Source organism: Sardina pilchardus, chromosome 21 (assembly GCF_963854185.1).
Source record: "Sardina pilchardus chromosome 21, fSarPil1.1, whole genome shotgun sequence".
In the NCBI taxonomy this organism is placed as follows: domain Eukaryota; kingdom Metazoa; phylum Chordata; class Actinopteri; order Clupeiformes; family Clupeidae; genus Sardina; species Sardina pilchardus.
The window spans coordinates 13,164,359-13,182,900 of record NC_085014.1 but is presented as its reverse complement, the minus strand read 5'-3'; the positions used below and the strand labels follow the sequence as shown (position 1 = coordinate 13,182,900).

The 18,542-nt window shown below is 44.8% G+C and overlaps 2 protein-coding genes across 3 annotated transcripts; one reads left to right on the top strand and one right to left on the bottom strand.

The window, feature by feature from the left end:
- The first annotated feature begins 2,806 nt into the window (after window positions 1–2,806).
- Window positions 2,807–10,609, top strand: dpf2l (D4, zinc and double PHD fingers family 2, like). 2 transcript variants are annotated; one of them, XM_062524700.1, is made up of 11 exons: window positions 2,807–2,866; window positions 3,340–3,500; window positions 3,842–3,949; window positions 4,681–4,868; window positions 5,275–5,367; window positions 5,645–5,732; window positions 6,126–6,257; window positions 6,788–6,919; window positions 7,936–8,048; window positions 8,551–8,632; window positions 9,007–10,609. In XM_062524700.1, the coding sequence occupies exons 1-11, from the start codon at window positions 2,835–2,837 to the stop codon at window positions 9,090–9,092; spliced, it is 1,215 nt and encodes a 404-aa protein (XP_062380684.1). In that variant the 5' UTR covers window positions 2,807–2,834; the 3' UTR covers window positions 9,093–10,609. The 2 variants fall into 2 exon arrangements, with proteins under 2 accessions (XP_062380684.1, XP_062380683.1); XM_062524699.1 differs by having other exon boundaries at window positions 4,681–4,886.
- On the bottom strand, window positions 9,108–16,735 carry LOC134068548 (muscarinic acetylcholine receptor M1-like). Its single transcript, XM_062524232.1, has 4 exons — window positions 16,326–16,735; window positions 12,599–13,498; window positions 11,352–12,154; window positions 9,108–9,123 (listed from the first exon to the last, which is right to left on the bottom strand). The coding sequence occupies exons 2-4, from the start codon at window positions 13,385–13,387 to the stop codon at window positions 9,108–9,110; spliced, it is 1,608 nt and encodes a 535-aa protein (XP_062380216.1). The 5' UTR covers window positions 13,388–13,498; window positions 16,326–16,735.
- Window positions 16,736–18,542: the final 1,807 nt, after the last annotated feature.

Genomic DNA, 18,542 nt, shown 5'->3' with positions numbered 1-18,542 from the left:
TGGATGGTCAAAACCTCTTAGAGCTTAATGGTAATATACTGTAGGCCTAACAGAGATTATTCTAGTAGGTCCTAAGTCAGTTTAATTCATTGCTAACTCTTGTCTATAAAACTGTGAAGATGTCAAAAATGTTAGTGTTCTTGTTAGGAACATTTCCAAGACTGAGTTTTATTATTGTTTTATTATATCACTATGCTATTTGGCTTGACTTTTGGTGTGCATCAGAACATCTCCCTTACAGAACATAGCAGCAGTTATACTGCTCGCTTTTTTAGGAGTTGTGTTCTTAATACTGCTGTACAGAATAATATTGTCATGCCTAAATGTTGCATTTCTGGAGCAAAGTACAGTAGGTTACTATGCAGTGCAATGTATTTTTCCTGCATAGGAATTGCAGACAACTCCTCAAAAACTGTGTTGAAACTCAGAAAACTGACGTTGTGACACTTGAAGTAGTGCAGTCAATAGGCTGCTTAATAAGACTGCTCAAGGCCTGTGCTGCTGAACTGGGAGAGCCACTGGAGCATATCTTCAACCAAAGTCTACGTCTCGGGAAAGTCCCAACACTGTGGAAGACATCATGTCTTATCCCCGTCCCCAAGAAACCACATCCACGTGAGCTGAATGACTTCAGGCCAGTTGCTCTCACATCACACCTGATGAAGACCCTGGAGAGATTGGTTCTGGGGATACTTAGGCCACAGGTGCGCCATGCACTAGATCTGTTACAGTTTGCATACCAGGAGAAAGTGGGCGTCGACGATGCAATCTCCTACCTCCTACACAGGACACACTCTCACCTGGACAAGGGGAAAAGTGCTGTGAGAATCATGTTCTTTGACTTCTCTAGTGCTTTTAACACCATCCAACCCCCCAGATTGAGTGACAAGCTCCTGCAGATGGGTGTGGATGCTCATCTAGTATCCTGGATTGCAGACTACCTGACAGAGCGGCCACAGTTTGTCAGACTGAAGGACTGCCTCTCCAACACTGTAATCAGCAGCACAGGTGGTCCACAGGGAACGGTGCTCTCTCCAGTCCTGTTCACCCTTTACACGTCTGACTTCTGCTACAACACGGAGTCATGTCACATGCAGAAGTTTTCAGACGATACTGCAATTGTGGGATGTATCAGGGATGGGCAGGAGGAGGAATACAGGAGCCTGGTGGAGGACTTTGTGCAATGGTGCAGACTCAACCACCTACAACTCAACACGACTAAGACCAAGGAGATGGTGGTAGATTTCAGGAGGTCTAAGCCTGCTCTGCTGCCAGTCACCATTGAGGAGGTCAATGTGGAGGTGGTGAACACATACAAGTACCTGGGCGTACATCTGGACGACAAACTGGACTGGTCAGTCAACACTGAAGCAATATACAAGAAAGGGCAGAGCAAGCTGTACTTCCTGAGGAGGCTGCGCTCCTTCAATGTCTGCAGCAAGCTCCTCTGGATGTTTTACCAGTCTGTTGTTGCCAGCGTCCTCTTCTATGCTGTGGCATGCTGGGGAGGAAGCACTAGGAAGAGGGATGCTGGGCGACTAGACAGGCTGGTAAGGAAGGCTGGCTCTGTTGTGGGAGCTGATCTGGAGTGCATCACTTCAGTATCAGACAAAAGGACCCTGAACAAGCTACACAGCATCCTGGACAATGACTGTCATCCACTCTACAGCACTATCATACAGCAGAACAGCTTGATCAGCTGGAGACTACGCTCCATGACATGCACAACAGACAGACTGAGAAAGTCATTTGTACCCAGGGCCATACAACTGTACAATGCTTCACTGAAGGGAAAAGGAGAGTTGGACTTCTATGCATAGTATATCTGCACCTCCACCCTCTTATACACTTACATGGCATGGCTTACATGTCTACCCTCATGTCTAACTCTTATATTATTACTATGTTAAGTTTATTTTAATTGTCCAATGTCCATATATTTATATTAGTACTGTTATTATTATTACTATGCTTACATTTTGCACTGTACATATTTATTACTGGTCACTAGAATTTAATCTTGCACTGTTGCACTGTTGGACTTATTTGCTCTACCAACTTGACACACACCTCAGACTGGATCACAGTACCAATCCTCAGTACATTCATGCATACCTTATCTATAGTATTCTACTGCTCCTTTAGTCATGTTGATTGTTGATTTGCTTTTTAATTTTCCTGTTTACATTGTTTACATTGTACTGTATGTTGATTTGCTTTTTAATGCGTTTGTTATGTGTTATGGTTTGTATAATAGTATTGTTTTATTATAATTTGTCCATTGTTAGAATTTGACATTTATTCTGCTATTGTCCTTAAATTTAGCCATACCATACTATAGTTATTGTTATAATTAACTGAGTGACTTATTTGATTGCAATTCTCCTTTCATTGTTTTATTTCTCATTAGGTTAGTGCTTCATTGATTGTTTATTGATAATATTGCTATTCTCCCTTTTTGTAATTGTTCACTGTTATTTAATTTGTATTGTTATTTATTTGTATGTCGCTTTGGACAAAGGCGTCTGCTAAATAACCATAACCATAACCATAACCATAATTTTCCTGTTTACATTGTTTACATTGTACTGTATGTTGTGTGTGGTGTCTTAAGCTGCTGGGACCTTGAATTTCCCCTTGGGGATCAATACAGTATCTATCTATCTATCTATCTATCTATCTGTCAATATTTGTAAAGGCTGAGCTACAGCAGTCTATAAATTAAAAGTCCATGCAGATAGGGCTTTTATTATGAAAATTTCCTGGAAAGGACGGAAACAACCCTGCGCGCGCGCAGTCGCACATCAATCGTCGCAAACATTCGACAAGCGAATATGGCTGCGGCAGTTGAGAGTGTCGTGAAAGTGTGAGTTTTTTACGTTTAATAATACAGCGATTGTTTGTATAAAATGTTTACATTATACTGGAAAGTATTGATGTAGTTAGTGGTAGTTATACAATACCGTAAATGTGGTTGGCTTGTCGAAGAAAGCCCCGCGAGTAGATGGCTACCAAGGCTGCTAACTGCGCCCGAGCCCATTGTTGTCTTTGAACACAACGAATGTACAATTCAATTTGTTGAAGCAGAATGTAAAGCTAAGCCTCAAATATGTTTCTATGCCATGAGTTCACTACAGATCACGGAAACTAGGTTACCGTCGTCGTCTCGTATTAATGGCCCTCTTGCTTGCGAGCGACAATGTTTTTGTTAGTCCTTTGCCTCCTGTGGTCATGCATAACAGAGAGTTGTCCGCAGAGATGCTGGAGCACAGCAGATGATGTTGTTGACTTACGTTATTTATGAACGCATGTGTCTTCTCGCTGTACCGCGGACTTTAGGCTCGGTGAGCAGTACTACAAAGATGCCATGGAGCAGTGCCACAACTATAACGCCCGCCTGTGCGCGGAGAGGAGTATCCTCATGCCCTTCCTCGACTCCCAGACCGGGGTGGCTCAGAGCAACTGCTACATTTGGATGGAGAAAAGACACAGGAGTCCAGGTCTCTCTCTCCCTCTCTTCATACGTGTTATGTCTGATTTGTATCACCTCCTATGGGAATGAGTGTGATTGTGAATTCTTATATGATCACGTGAGACAATTCAATGGCCCGCCTAGGGATTTGAATTAGTTCAAAGGCAAATGTGGTTGACATTTTTGTATGATTGTGAAATAGCATAATGTGTTAATCAAGAAAGGGGCATAGCCAATAGATGTTTGACGTTAATGACTTATAAACACTTGCTTTGCATGGTAAATATGTCTAAATAATCTCAAAATGGTAGTTTCTAGTTTTACTCCTCTGTCATAAAACGTTGCTTCTAAATGTCACATTCCTTTCAGGCACAGCCCCAGGACAGCTGTATACATATCCAGCCCGCCGCTGGAGGAAAAAGCGAAGGGCCCACCCTCCCGAGGACCCTGCTCTGGTGTTCCCGCCTCTGAAAGCAGGTAGGTCAGCCCTGTCCACCTCCAACGCAGCTCCCCGTCCACTCCAAATATAGCTGCGGTAGTTGATGGCCCCAGCCCTCTGTGTATCCTGGCGTCCTCGCGTCCTTGCTACTTTGCTGCCTTGCAGTCCTCAGGTACACACTCCCTGTGCTGTCATGGAAGTGTGTACATTTAGACATCCATTTTCAACAGCGGTTTGAAAGCACACATCTGAAGATCCACTCCAGGAATTAGGATTGCAGGGATTCACATTAAAGTAGTGGGACAACTATGTGTGTGCCTTAGTTAGTAGGCAAATATTACAATGTCTCATAAAGTTGAGGTCAGTATTAAACAGTGTAGGTTAAGTTTTACACAAATGCTAAACATTCCTAAATGCAGTCCAATCCCCAGTGTCCCATTGTTATGTTAGCCAAATATGAATTCCAATTAATGTACAGCCCCTACATGTCACTGAAGCATGCATCTATAAAATACGCTTGCAACTGTCTGGACAAAGCCTCTGTGTGTTCCTCACCTCAGCATCTAAGCATTGCCTTACATCTATTCTGTCAGCAGACACTTTTTGTCCAAAGCGACTTGCCATACAGTATAGATCTACTTTCTCATAAGTAGGTGTGTTCCCAGGGTATGGGTTGAACGAGCTGAGCCGCACGGTGAGAAACGGTGTGTGAACCTTTGCGTGTCCTCGCCTGTGTGTTTGTCCACCCCCCCCCCCCCTCCAATCACAGCGGACCTGGAGCTGGGCCTGAAGAAGGACGTGCTGCCCCCGCTGGACGGCAGCAGCCTGGAGGCCCTGCTGAAGGGGGAGCCGCTGGACAAGAGGGGGCCGCCGGAGCTGCGCGGGCCCGAGGAGGACACCAGCGTGGCCGAGATCACCGCCACCCCCAGCCACACCGGCTCCACCCGCATACGGAAGGTACGCAGATGCACAGAGGTGTGTGTTACGTGTGCCGCTTACGTATTCTATGTCTGTGTGTGTTGTGTTTGTGTTTGTGTTTGTGTGTGTGACGTCGTTGTGTTGGTTTGCCTGTGTGTTGTGTGTACTTGTATGAGCATGTGTGTGTGTGTTTGTCCTGTTGTGTGTAATGTGTGTGAATTTGTGCTGTTGTATGTACTTGCATGTGCATGTGTGTGTGTGTGTGTATGTGTGTTTGTCCTGTTATGTGTAATGTTTGTGCATTTGTGCTCTTGTGTGTATTTCTTTACATGCCAAGGATTGTATAACTGCCAGGCTTTTACCAAGATTTCTTCCCAGTGATTCCTTTTATGACTGATTGAGAAGGTCACCTGATCTTCAATCATCTCCACTACTCTCACCACAGAGGATCCTGGATCCTGACGACTACCTGGATGATCTGGATGACGAGGACTTTGAAGACGAGACCCCCAAGAGAAGGGGCAAAGGGAAGTCTAAGGTAAGTCAAACACCAGGCATCTCTCAAAACCGCCATGGTGCATTGGCCATAAGACAATGGGTGCTGTCAAAATGCTAGGTTACGTGAAATATACTTATGATTGGAAGAGCATCACTATAAGCAAGTAAGGATGCTGTAATTGTCCGATTGTTGATCATTAGAAGTGTGCAGCACTTTTAGAATGTGAACGTGCGGAACTAGAAGTGTGTAGCACTTCTAGAATGTGAATATGCCCCGTGCTGATGTACGACGTGGCTTCTCTCCATTGGTTGCTCAGGGTCGCGGTGTCGGAAACGGAAAGAAGAAGCAGGATTCCTCGTCCGCAGCTGCCCAGGAGGATCGAGACAAGCCCTACGCCTGTGACAGTGAGTACCCAGTTCCGTTCTGTAGTTGAATGCATCAGGTTTAATAGGATAGGGTTGAATTGCTGATTATTGTTGAATGTTATGAACAATGTTACTCATTGACTTTTGGAAGCATTTATTGAAATTGTCTTTTAAAGAACACTTTTTTTAATAGTCGATTTTCACATTGAAAATACATGTTTGTTATCATTAGAAGCCAAGACCTTAACTGAAGTAAAACATTTGATGAATTGCACAGCTCTAGCTGTTGTTGTGCAATTTGTAATGCAGTCGTAAAACAGCTTTAATATCTTTTGTTTGCCTCATGTGGAAAGGTTTCTGTTGCATTTTAGCATCTGGTAGTGGCACGTATGTATGTCTGTTTTTTGCTTAATGTGGGCGTTTCCTTTCTAGTCTGTGGCAAGCGGTACAAGAACCGGCCGGGCCTGAGCTATCACTACACCCACTCTCACCTGGCGGACGAGGAGGGAGAGGACAAAGAGGAGGCCGAGATACACACCCCGGTCCCACGCGAGGAGACCAAGAGTAAGGCCTCATTTGTTCCCAGTGTTCTCCCAGTGTTCTCCCAGTGTTCTCCCAGTGTTCTCCCAGTGTTCTCCCAGTGTTCTCCCAGTGTTCTCCCAGTGTTCTCCCAGTGTTCTCCCAGTGTTCTCCCAGTGTTCTCCCAATGTTCTTTCGCGTGTTCCAGACGCGACGGATCAACGTGTGAAACAAACGTGTCCATTTCTGAAAAGGGAGCATAAACTAGGCTTAAGTGCTCATGTCTAGGTCTTTGCTTACAGCACTAAAGACAAAAACGTTTCCCCCACATGCAGTGACATGCCACCTTGTGTGGATTCAGTAATGCACCTCACAAAATGTTAACTGCCTGCTTTGAAGAGCGTCATAATATGAAGTGTTTGTTATAAGGCCAAATCCTGCACAAACTTGATTCGAGTGCTTACTTTTGGAGGTTTGAACTTTCATTAGAAGTGTTTGGCATGGCATGTAAGTGAAAGTTGAAGAGGAAGTGATATTTTGCTGACGTATAACTTTGCTCTATTTTCCGTCCGTAGCTCCTAAGAAAGGACCCAATGGATTGGCCATGCCTAATGATTACTGTGATTTCTGCCTGGGGGACTCCAACATGAACCAGAAGACCGGGCAGTCTGAGGAGCTGGTGTCCTGCTCGGACTGTGGACGCTCCGGTATGGTTGGCCTCGACCTCTGTCTCTCTGTCTCTCGCGCTCTCTTTCCTTCCTCCCCATTCTCTCTCTTCCCTCTCCCCCTCTCTTTCTCTCGTTCTTTCCACTTTTCCTCTGCTCCCTCGGTCTCATTGTCCTCCAACTCCTTCTGTGTTTCTCTCTCTCTCTCTCTCTCTTGCACATACACTCTCTCCACATCCATTACACACCATCTGTCAATCATCTCTGTTATTTTCACTCGCCATCCTCCGCCAGCTTTCTCTCGGCATGTCATTCTTTGTATCAGTTGATCTTTACCCCCCCCCCCCCACACACACACACACACCCACCCCTCTTTTGTTGTGTCTCTGTCGGTGCAGTTCACAGCGGCTGCGGCTGTGTCAAGGTCAGGCCGTGAGTCCTGCCAGATGGTGTAATTTCAGTCCTCTGTTCTCCTAATTAGCATTCATTCATCTTTCTCTTTTTCTAAGCTCTCGCTCTCTCTCTCTCTCTCTCTCTCTCTCTCTCTCTCTCTCTCTCTCTCTCTCTCTCTCTCTTCCTCTAATGAGAAAGACAGCGATGGATGTAGCCAGAAAATGCAGACTTGATGGAGAAAGCACTCCCTCTGCAGCATCATTCTAGAACATTTAGATCATTTGCCTGGAATATAATCTTAGGACCCTTGTGTAGTGTTTGGTCTTATGATATTTTATATGTGACGTGACGGCCCTGAAATCAGGGTCTCACCTCACTTTTTGGATTAGTTTAGATTGGATTCAACTTTATTGTGATTGCATAAGTAATGCCGTTTTATATCTAAACAGTGATGCAAATAGTAGATAAAGCTCATGCGTGTGTGTGTGTGTGTGTGTGTGTGTGTGTGTGTGTGTGTGTGTGTGTGTGTGTGTGTGTGTGTGTGTGTGTGTGTGTGTGTGTGTGTGTGTGTGTGTGTGTGTGTGTGTGTGTGTGTGTGTGTGTGTGTGTGTGTGTGTGTGTGTGTGTGTGTGTGCGCGCGCGTGTGCCCGTGTGTGCCGCTGCAGGTCACCCGTCCTGTCTGCAGTTCACCCCGGTGATGATGGCCGCCGTGAAGACCTACCGCTGGCAGTGCATCGAGTGCAAGTGCTGTAACGTCTGCGGAACATCTGAGAACGACGTGAGTGCAGCGCCAGCGCCACCTCCCCCAGCCTTAGTTTGGTTTGGCCGTTGATCTGGTGGATTAATGGTCGCATCAAGACACTTGGCGCATCAAGGGACATGGCGCGACCAGAGACATATGTTCGGCCTTAATGTCTCTGTTGAAATTTGCGCAAGTGTTAAAGGACAACTCCAGTGGAAGAACAGTCTAGATTGTATTTTTGGATGAATGTGTGTAAAGCTGCCCCTTAAGGCCAGGAGATTTGCTATTTGGCTGTAAATGCATAATCCAGTCTTCAAGCAAAGCGGCACCAATTGACATCGTTCTGGTCCCCAACTCTACTTTGACGCTCGCTCACATTACAAAAATAGACCTTAGGTAGTTTCTAGAGCAGGATTGTACTTTTAAAGTTTTTAAAGTTACTGTGAGACCTCTGTTAATGAAAAACAAAAACCCATACCATATGAATAGCCCCTTTCTGACCTGTAGTACGTGTCTGTTCCCCTCCATGTGATTTCAGGACCAGCTCCTGTTCTGTGATGACTGTGACAGAGGATACCACATGTACTGCCTCTCACCACCTATGTCCGACCCTCCTGAAGGTAACTCAACCCAGCATCAACTATGCCTATCCCAACATCAGTGACCCCTAACCCTTACTATAAACCCTGTGTTGGATAACGCTAACCCAACATCAGTGACCCCTAACCTGAACTATAACCCAATGTTGGATAACCCTAACCCAACTTCAGCCACCCCTCATTTTAACCCAACACCAGTTACCCCTAACCCTAACTATAACCAACACCAGCGACTTAGTCTCAATACCCATAGCCATTAGTGAAACTATGTGAGCAAAATATGAAGTTTCTCTACCTGCCTGTCTACATTTCAATGTCTTCCGACGTGAATGGTTAAAACAGGTTAATGATGCTGTGTGTGTGTGTGTGTGTGTGTGCGTGTGTGTGTTTTCCAGGGAGCTGGAGCTGTCACCTGTGTCTGGCCCTGCTCAAGGACAAGGCCTCCATCTACCAGCAGCCTCCGGCCACGCAGATGGACTAGCCGCCTCATCTCCGGTCATCCCATCCCACGCCTGCAGCAGCACCCAAGAGAGCACACCGCTTCCACAGCACACCTCCTCTCCCTGCTTCTACACTCTCTCTCTCTCTCTGTCCCTCTCTCTGTCCCTCTCTCTGTGTCTCTCTCTCTCTCTCTCTCTCTCTTTCTCTCTGTTTTTCCCACACACACACACACACACACTTCTTACACTCGTATGGACAGACACACTGAAAGACACAGACAGACACTGAGAGACTCACACATGCAAATACAAACACACATACACTGTCACCCATTTGTACAAATAAACACGCGCATACATACACACTCTCACCTGTGTGCACAAACTCTGTCTCACGGCACAGGACTGGCTCTTGCCATGGCCGCAGAGAGACTCACCACAGCATCTTCACTTTGCCTACTATCTCCATTCCAGCATGCAGACTTCCACATTCCACTCTATAGATGGTCCATCTTCTTGCATGCTTGGTATCACTGAGACACTAACCAGCGATGAACTTTTTCTTTTTCTTTTTTCTTTTTTTTTACCTGCTTTCCTTCCTTTGTTTTTTTTGTTTGTTTGTTTGTTTGTTTGTTTTGGGGTTTTTTTTGCTCCAGCATCTGTGTTATGGCTGAGGTGGTAGCGTGAATTGGAGACGGTGGTTGTTTTTATGTATTGCCAAATTTCTGTGTCTTATGCAGGTCAAACAAAAAAGAAAGGAAAAAAAATTGTAAAGGCCAAAATGATTTGGATAGCTTGTGGTGGTCCTATGTAGTGCTGTGTGTCGGATATATACATCTGTTGTAATGGTAAATTTGATGTAAAATGTTTTTTATTATTATTAATAATAATTGCAGTAGTACTTCCTGCATCTGCAGGTTATTCTGGTGCCAAGGTCCTGATGATCACAAAAAGAATCACACAGTCCTGACTATGTTGGGAACGTACTGTCATAGTTTTTAAAAACTCACTGAAACTACTAAAGATAGTTCTAGGTTTGGGGTCCATCTTAAAAGCATGTCTCGTGTGTTGATCCTCTCGCACACTTCTCTTCACTACAAATGTCTGTGGAGGGGGGCGGGGTCTCTTTTAGTGGAATTTTGTATATGAAAGATGACATCTATAGCCAACTGCTTATGCCTAAATATAGCAAATACCGTATCACATTTTGTATTTGTCTCAGTTTTATTTTTTATTTTTTAGTATTTTCAGTGGTATATCATATTTTTGTCTTTGTTCATTAAAGTAATGAATGTTTTTTTTTTTTCACTTTCGTATTTCCTTTTCCTTCTATTAAAGTATTCATGTAACTGAGAAATATGTCATATGCCTCATCTTTTTATAACATTTTGCAAAATTACATATGTTCACAAAAGAATTGCATGAAATAAAGTTTTCAAACCTCTTGGATTACAGTTATTTAAAAAAGAAAAAAGAAAAAAAAACAGTTGTAAAATCTGTGTTATCATTGTATACAGTTGCCTTATATGTAAAATAAACATCTGTGCATATACATTCAGTACGTTTTTCAAAAGTGAATCATTTTATATAGAATTCTAACAGCCTTTCTACTTCAAGAGACATTCAATTTGTCACAGTCGGTGGATCAGCTTCACACAGTACAGGGAAAATGCTGTTAACAGGCAGCCAACACCTGGCACACAACTTCTGTGCTCCATTCACGAAGCATACGCTGCAACAACTCACTGCCACTATAATCAATGGAAGTGGCTACAACAGACATGAAAGCGGTGAGTACATTCAGAGAAAAAGTAGACCAGTCTTCTAAAGTTACTTTTATGCTTTGCTAACACACAGAATGTCTCAGTTACACACCTGGTGTAGCCTGCCCGTAAGCTTCTACAATTAAGTGCTCAAAAATACCCCTCTGAGTCATGTGCCCTGAGACTCCAGACCAAGTCATGAATTGGCAAGACATTTGTTAGGTTTTCAGAAACCAGACCATGACAGAAATGCTAACTAGTGCTACATTAACCTCTGACAGAAAAACCTCCACGTGTCTTGCTACGAGCTCGTAGGCTACCACCGGTGCCGTACTGCTACAAAGACACTCTTATCAGGACAGTAATACATACAAGCAGGCCTCTTGCCTTGTGTTATGCATTGCAAGCTCTTCAAATGGCGATGCCCATCTGCACCCAAAAACGAGTGGAATTAGAAGGAAGGAGTGGAAGTGTGCAGTCGATCGACAGCGTCTGCGACGTTCGCCCCGTCGTCACCCCACCCCGGGCCTCACCCACCTCCTCCTCCTCCTCCGATCCCCCCTCCACCTGCACAGCAGCAGCTCCTTGAAGGTGACGCGGAAGTGCTGGTTGCAGAGGGCGTAGCAGACGGGGTTGACGGTGCTGTTGACGTAGCACAGCCAGTAGCCCAGCTGCCACAGCTGCTCGGGGACGCAGCCGCCGCCGCAGAAGGTGGACACCAGCACCATGATGTTGTACGGCGTCCACGTGACGATGAACGCCAGCAGGATGGCGCTGAGCGTCCGCGCCGCCTTGCGCTCGCGGATCAGCGAGGACGGCCCGGCGCCGCCGCCGCGGAGCCTGCGGAGGGTCCGCGAGGCGCCGCACGTCGTCGCCGCCGCCAGGAGGGCGATGGAGTGGGGCCGGACGCCGGGCGACGAGAGGGCGCCGATCCTGCGGGCGACGGGCGGAGGAGGAGGAGGCCGGTCGGCGGCCAAGCGACCCTCCTCGGCCTCTTCGCCGCCGCGGTCACCGCCGTCGCCCATGGGCACCAACGGCATCTGCACGCTCCTGCTGAAGTCCTCGTCCTTGCCGGGGCCGCCCATGCTGTCCAGGCTGCTGCTGCTGGCGTGGGTGTAGCCGCTGCTCTGGTTCTGGCCGGCGGACGGGGACCCGGGGCCCCCCTCTCGCGCTGCCCCCCTCTCTCCCTTCAGACAGTGCAGGACGGTCAGCCAACAGCCGGCTACCTCGGTGCCCTTGCTCGGCCCGTCCGGCTGCGCCCTGGTGGGGCTCGGGGACTGGGGCTCTCCGGAGCTGCTGGCGTTGCTGCTGCTCGACTGGGAGAACTGCTGCCCTGAGGCCTGCAATGGAGGCCATAACACAGAGGGAAAAAAATAACAATGGAGGCCATAACACAGAGGACTCATGAGCATCACTATTCACCACTGACAGACCGAATGGAGTCACAAAAGTCTATTGTGGCAAATATCAAAGGACAAACATTTCACTACTCCAAAACAGGCTTTGCTGTAATTTGTAATAATGTTTTAAACATAGGTAAGGTAAGGTAAGGTACTTTTATTTATATAGCGCATTTAATGTGCACTGAGTGCAACCCAAAGACATGCTATAGGTGTGTATAGACTTGCAAATGATCAAATGATGATTTAAGATATGACCATATTTAATGTTAATTAAGCATTACCATTTCCAGCTTTTAGTGCTGCATATGTGTTGCAAGAGATGCATCTGGTAAAATTACAGTATAAACCCTTTATATAATGACTAAATTCCTTGCTGGTTACCTGTGATGTGATGGCCAGGGCCGTGGTCACTGTGCCGGTCAGTCCAGCTAGCTGCTGTGAGCGGCGCTCCGTCTCTCGATAGACCCTCCAATACAGCACCGCCATGATGGTGACCGGCAGGTAGAACGCCGCGATGGCCGTGACGAAGGTCATCACCGGCACGTAGAAGAACTGGACCAAGCACTCGCCTTCTGGAACCTTCCTCTCGCCCACGATGTCCTCCCAGAATAAGATGGGGGGCGCCCAGATCATCAGAGACACGCCCCAGGCCAAGGCGATCATGATGGCCGCCCTCTTTGGGGTTCTCTTGGCTCTATAAGTCAAAGGTCGCGTGATGGACAGGTACCGGTCGCAGCAAATGGCCAGCAGGTTCATCACCGAGGCGTTGCTGGCCACGTAGTCGACGGTCAACCAGACGTCACAGGCGAGGTTGCCCAGCGCCCATCGCCCGAGGAGTATGTAGGTCGTGTAGAGGTTCATGGACACCGTGCCCAGAACAAGGTCGGCCACCGCCAAGCTCAACAGGAAGTAGTTGCTGACCGTCCGCAGGTGAGAGTTGATCCGGAAGGAGATTATGACCAGAAGGTTTCCGATGATGGTGACGACGGACAGGGGTCCCGTTATGAGGACGATCAGACCCATCTCCCAGGTGAAGGTGTGTGACACGGACACACCTGTGGCGTTGGAGTGGTTGTAGAGACCCTGCGTGGGAAGAGTGGACACGTTCATGGGGAAGGACACGGAGGAGAGAGGTGACCCTGATGGGCGAGGTGGAGGGGACAGAGTCATCTTGCCAGTGGAGGTGGGTTTCCATCACTGCATGGTGTCATGTGTGGGGTTTACCGTCTCTCCTCAGAGGTAATGAATGGGTTTATCGCCTCTCCTCATAGTGGATGGAGCCTGTCAGGAGAAATGGAGGGAGAATAAACCTTCACTTCCTCTGATAAGAATGATATAACCATGACATAATCGCGTCATTACAAATATAATATGCTGTCATTGTTAGACCAAGTTTGTCGCTAAAAAGATGTCATGTAGTCTAGTCGTCATGGAAAATCATCATGACTGATTATTTGCTATATCAGACTCAAGTCTTCAACTGTTTCATTTTGCTAACTATATTGAGAAGAGATGGGTTGCATCATCTCTGCATGTGCAGCTCTGATTAGGAACACATGTTTTATACAGATGATTAATTAGGTGCCCAAGGGAACTGAGCTATTTAGGTAAATGAAGTGAAATAAATAAAGTTTCTGCATTTCAGATCTCCAACACTCCCTGATAAGGTCTCCAATCAGACGAAAGTTGGAGCTTGGAACTGGAGGTACAAAACATTTTAATTGTTTGTGCCATGTGGCATGATATCATATTCCAGATCAAGTGATATTTTTTTAGTAGTTATGTTTCTTCATCTAATGTGAAAATGGGAAGATTGTATCAACACCATCCAAATGAGGGGAACTCTGGCCCTCTTTTAAAACAGTCACTGTTCTTCATCTTAAACAAGAACCATAAAAACTCTCATTCATAGGACATTGTGGAATTAATCATGTAACGCTGATGTCATACAGTCACATGAATACAGGATCTAAATCTTCATTAAATCTCTCAGGATGACACAATAGAGTGATTTTGTTTGCTCAACATTACTGTTTTAAACTTATGACAGATGACATGCAGTGCAAATTGACTGTAAAACCAAAGTCAATATCCTGATGTTCATATCATCCCAGTACAGCATGTAGTTTTGTTTGCCTCTGCTGTAGCAACAGCAAGCAGAAGGGAGTCACCATGTCATCCTAGCGCATTGTGTTCTTTTACATAACCTTGGAGGCTCGCTGTATGTTTTTTGAACAAGAACATACTGCAACACAAAGTTGAGGAGGTCCCTGAGAAGCAAAAGGGACATTTTTTACTGTCTCACGAGCTGTGCTGATATTTCTAATGCCAGGGACATTATGTGATCAGCGTCAATGCTTCACAACTCAGTGGTGCAGAGGACTGCTAGAGATTCAACAAGTGAAAAATCACTGCACTGTTAAGTATCCAGCACAAGGAGTCGTTGCTTTGTTGCTTTGATACAGTTAAGTTACTTCAACGTAATGGTGTCACATTTATGTTTATATGTTAACTCCACACTAGGCATTGGTATAACTTAACCTCAGTCAAAGCAGATGGCATGCCACGGAAAAGTCAAGTGAGCAAATGTTTTTTACAGTGTATATAACTATCTACCAGCCTAACTGTCTACTGTCTGTCTATCCAACTGTGTCTATCTAATTGGCTGACAGTGTTTTTAAAGTGAAGTTAGGACAAACTGTATATAAACAGTCTCAAGGATGGGGGGGGAGGTTTAGAGGCGACCCAGCATCCAATAGAGCACAGCAGATCCCAGCGCACAAAGCCACCTAAGCCTCCTCAAACAGACACGGCCAAGAGGTCCACGGATGTAGATCCTCGTCTCAACCCCCGGCGATTAAGCCCTGTAAACGACTATGCCGTCACCAAGTCCGAGGGACCCAGCGAAGGAAAGTAGAGCGACACTTGAGAGCTCCACCTTCCTTGGTAAACTCTGGGAAGAATAAATATGGAGGTCAACTTCAAAGCAGGAGAGGGAAAAAAAAGAATAGGGTACAGTGCATAAGAGTGGATTAACCTGTATATGTCTGCTTTTCTCCCATGATCTGTCCATCAGTTTGACAAAGTATGATTTTGTTTGTTTGTTTTTCTCAGAAATGTTGGTGTGGGTAATCTGTTTAAAGCATTCTGTTCTTCATGTGTGCTCAACCATGCTGGTTGTGGACTGGTATATGAGAAAGTTTTATTACAATCCCATTCAGAACTATGGCTCCTAGCAACATTCAACAAGACAGACCCCATGTGGGTGGAAGCCCTCCCTCCACACCATTATAAATTTAGAGCCAAAGTTACATTTGGGAGACGTTTTCAAGTTGTAACCTTGACTGGTGCTGAAATAATCACTTGTAATCAGAAAAACATTCCCAAATATGGTTATGGTATCCCTGGTTCTGTCACGGGAGTTGTGAGTTTGAGATGGAGTATGTCTGAAATAATTGTCTGGGTATCTTGGAGACGCCAATATTGTTTTTCCTCCTCATCAGTAAACAGGCTACATAAAATGAGACCGGTCATACGACTGAAATATCTATACATTTGAAGAATTTATGGAAGGGTTTGCAGAACCTTAGCAGATCTTAACCATATTTATTTCACTGACTCTGTTTTATTAAATCATAAATGTTGTATTAAACCCATAGATTATATGGGGGAGAGGCAGTCTATAAAGAGGACTATGTGTCTTAGATATTAAATACCAGACCTAGTTTGACAGAGGAATTTTGTTGGTCCTGTTGAGGCAACATAACAAAGAGATCATATGTAGCCTAATAATAATAATATGATCATATGAGATAATATGTAAGCATCATAATAATTTTGCAGAGGTCAAGAACATTACAGACCCTGCAAGTGAAAGGTCATTTTTGTTTGTTTCCTTTACTTCAAACCAACTTTCTAGCTCAACCCCTCTCATGGACCACAAAAATGGCATAAAACTGTAAATAACAAGAATTATATAGGCCTATCAGAACCCTTATAGCTCGCAAGCATACAGTGAGTAGGCTACATGTTCAGTGATACATTCTCTAGTAACCTCCCAGAGTCGATTATTTCATTTCGATCAATGTTAACTTAAAGATCTACTGACCTGCCATGAGGACTCTGTGAGACATGCTTCCCGTGATCAACTCTGATGATAATTATCTGAAGCCCACACAAACGTTAGTCCATAAAGGAAACAAATGTGGTGTTGGCCGGTGGAGCCACCGAGGAAGTATACCGCACCCTTTCACCCCCTCGAGTGTCTTTCTCTCAGCGTGTTGTGATTTTTTTCCTCCGGTGACCGAGGTGCGGCTTGTTTTTCGATGCAGGCCTACGTGAGTTTACAGGTGTGCCAGACGTCGTGTGAGCTCATACCCGCTCGCGTGCCTACGCTTATCTGAAGAGAAACCCATGGAGACACAAACTCTGACAGTAACAAAAAAAAATCACGGATAGAATGCAACAATTCAAAGCGTAGTAGCTCTACATAGCATAGCCTAATTGTATTGGGCTATAAACTATTCCATTCCCCTAGGCTATCTCACTAACCCAGTCATTCATTTATTTCATAATTGATCACAGGCTGGACTCTGGACAGTCGATTTCAAATTCAAGTTGTATAATCCTGTCCAAGTTTATTCACGCCACTGCTTGTAGTTATAAGCGGATAATGACACCTGTTAAAGTGTTCTCATATCCTATGCACATGTCACTGGTAGCAAGGACAAGTAAAACCATTCCAGGTGAAGGTTGCCCTATATTTATTCAGTGGCTGATTGTCTCTCACAATTAACTTTTTACGGGGCAGTTGAGAAACACTACACAAATAACCCATCAGATGAGATCTCTCTCTCTCACACACACACACACTCTCTCTCTCTCTCTCTCTCTCTCTCTTTCTCTCTCTCTCTCACACACACACACACACACACACACACACACACACACACACACACACACACACACAGGGGAGAGCAGTAAAGGGTTTTCCTAATGCATCTGAGCTTTGGTATTCATAATCGCATTTGCATTTCTGTCAAGTTAAAAAAAACCAAAAATGATCATTATTAAAAAAAGTGGGCATCTGAAAATGATCAAAGATGGTTCCCATCTATACAACCCTAAATCAGAAAAAGTTGGGACCATGGACAACATTTAGCTGCAAAAAGGATGTACAATTTCACTATTTCATGTTCCTTTTCAATAATTTGATGCCAGCGAAAAAAAATTGGGAAAAATGCTGGAAAAGTTGTGTAATGATAAACACTAGGAGGAATATTTCACAGCTAATTAGGATAACTGACACTGTGATTTTTGAGCATCTGAGAGGCAGAGTCTCTCAGAAGAAAAGAGATATTCATCACTGTACTGTAAACCTGGATGAACAAAAACTGAAACAATACAAGAACAAAGAATCAATTAGCATGACATTTTGGGATTTCTATGGAACCACTAAGGGGACATGAGTGGGAAAAAGTTTAGCTTCATATGCTCACCCAAAACTTTCATGTGCACAAGAAAAACTGAGAACATGAAAGTTTTGCATGCTCACATGAAAGTTTCAAGTTCTAATGCAAACATTTTTGTGTGAGCACACAAAACTTTTGTCTGAGCACATGAAACCTGCTGTATTTATCCTATAGCCTTGGACCTTAGATCAGATGAGATTAGATTCAACATTAGTCTTTGTGCAGAGGCAACAAAATGCAGTTTGCATCTAACCAGAAGTGTTTTGTGTGCTCATGTGAAAGTTTCAGGTGCTAATGCAAACTTTCTTTGTGTGAGCACACAAAACTTTTGCCTGAGCACATGCAACCTGCTGTATTTATCCTATGGCCTGGGACCTTAGATCAGATGAGATTAGATTCAACATTATAGTCATTGTGCAGCGGTCAAGTACAGAGGCAACGAAGTGCAGTTTGAATCTAACCAGAAGTGCATAAAAGCAGAAAAGTGTGATGTGTTGGTGCAGTACAAACAGTAGGAGACATATTCATGGGTTTCATCAGGTCCCTTTCCACAGGTGGATGAAATCAAGCAACTTGATTATCAATGCAGACTGCATGGTGCTTGATTAATACACCTGTGCAAAGGGACCTGGTGAAACCCATGAATAGTGCAGACAGTAGTATACAGTTACGTTTTATAGCTCTTAAGTTGAGCCCTTGAATTGATAGCCTACTAATAAATACTAATATGCTATAATATAATGCTGACTTACAAAGTCATAATATTCTGATACATTTGAACTTTTCATGTGCCCACACAAAAAAAATTCATGTTCGCACACAAAGTCTCTAAGGGCATGAGCAAAACAAAACAA

Coding starts and splice junctions, on each gene's coding strand:
- LOC134068548 (XM_062524232.1), bottom strand. CDS start 13,387: ATGACTCTGTCCCCTCCACCTCGCCCATCAGGGTCACCTCTCTCCTCC. Junction 12,155..12,598: donor CCCTGGCCATCACATCACAG/GTAACCAGCAAG, acceptor CCTCCATTGCAG/GCCTCAGGGCAGCAGTTCTC.
- dpf2l (XM_062524699.1), top strand. CDS start 2,835: ATGGCTGCGGCAGTTGAGAGTGTCGTGAAAGT. Junction 3,950..4,680: donor GTTCCCGCCTCTGAAAGCAG/GTAGGTCAGCCC, acceptor CTCCAATCACAG/CGGACCTGGAGCTGGGCCTG. Junction 6,920..7,935: donor CTCGGACTGTGGACGCTCCG/GTATGGTTGGCC, acceptor GTGCCGCTGCAG/GTCACCCGTCCTGTCTGCAG.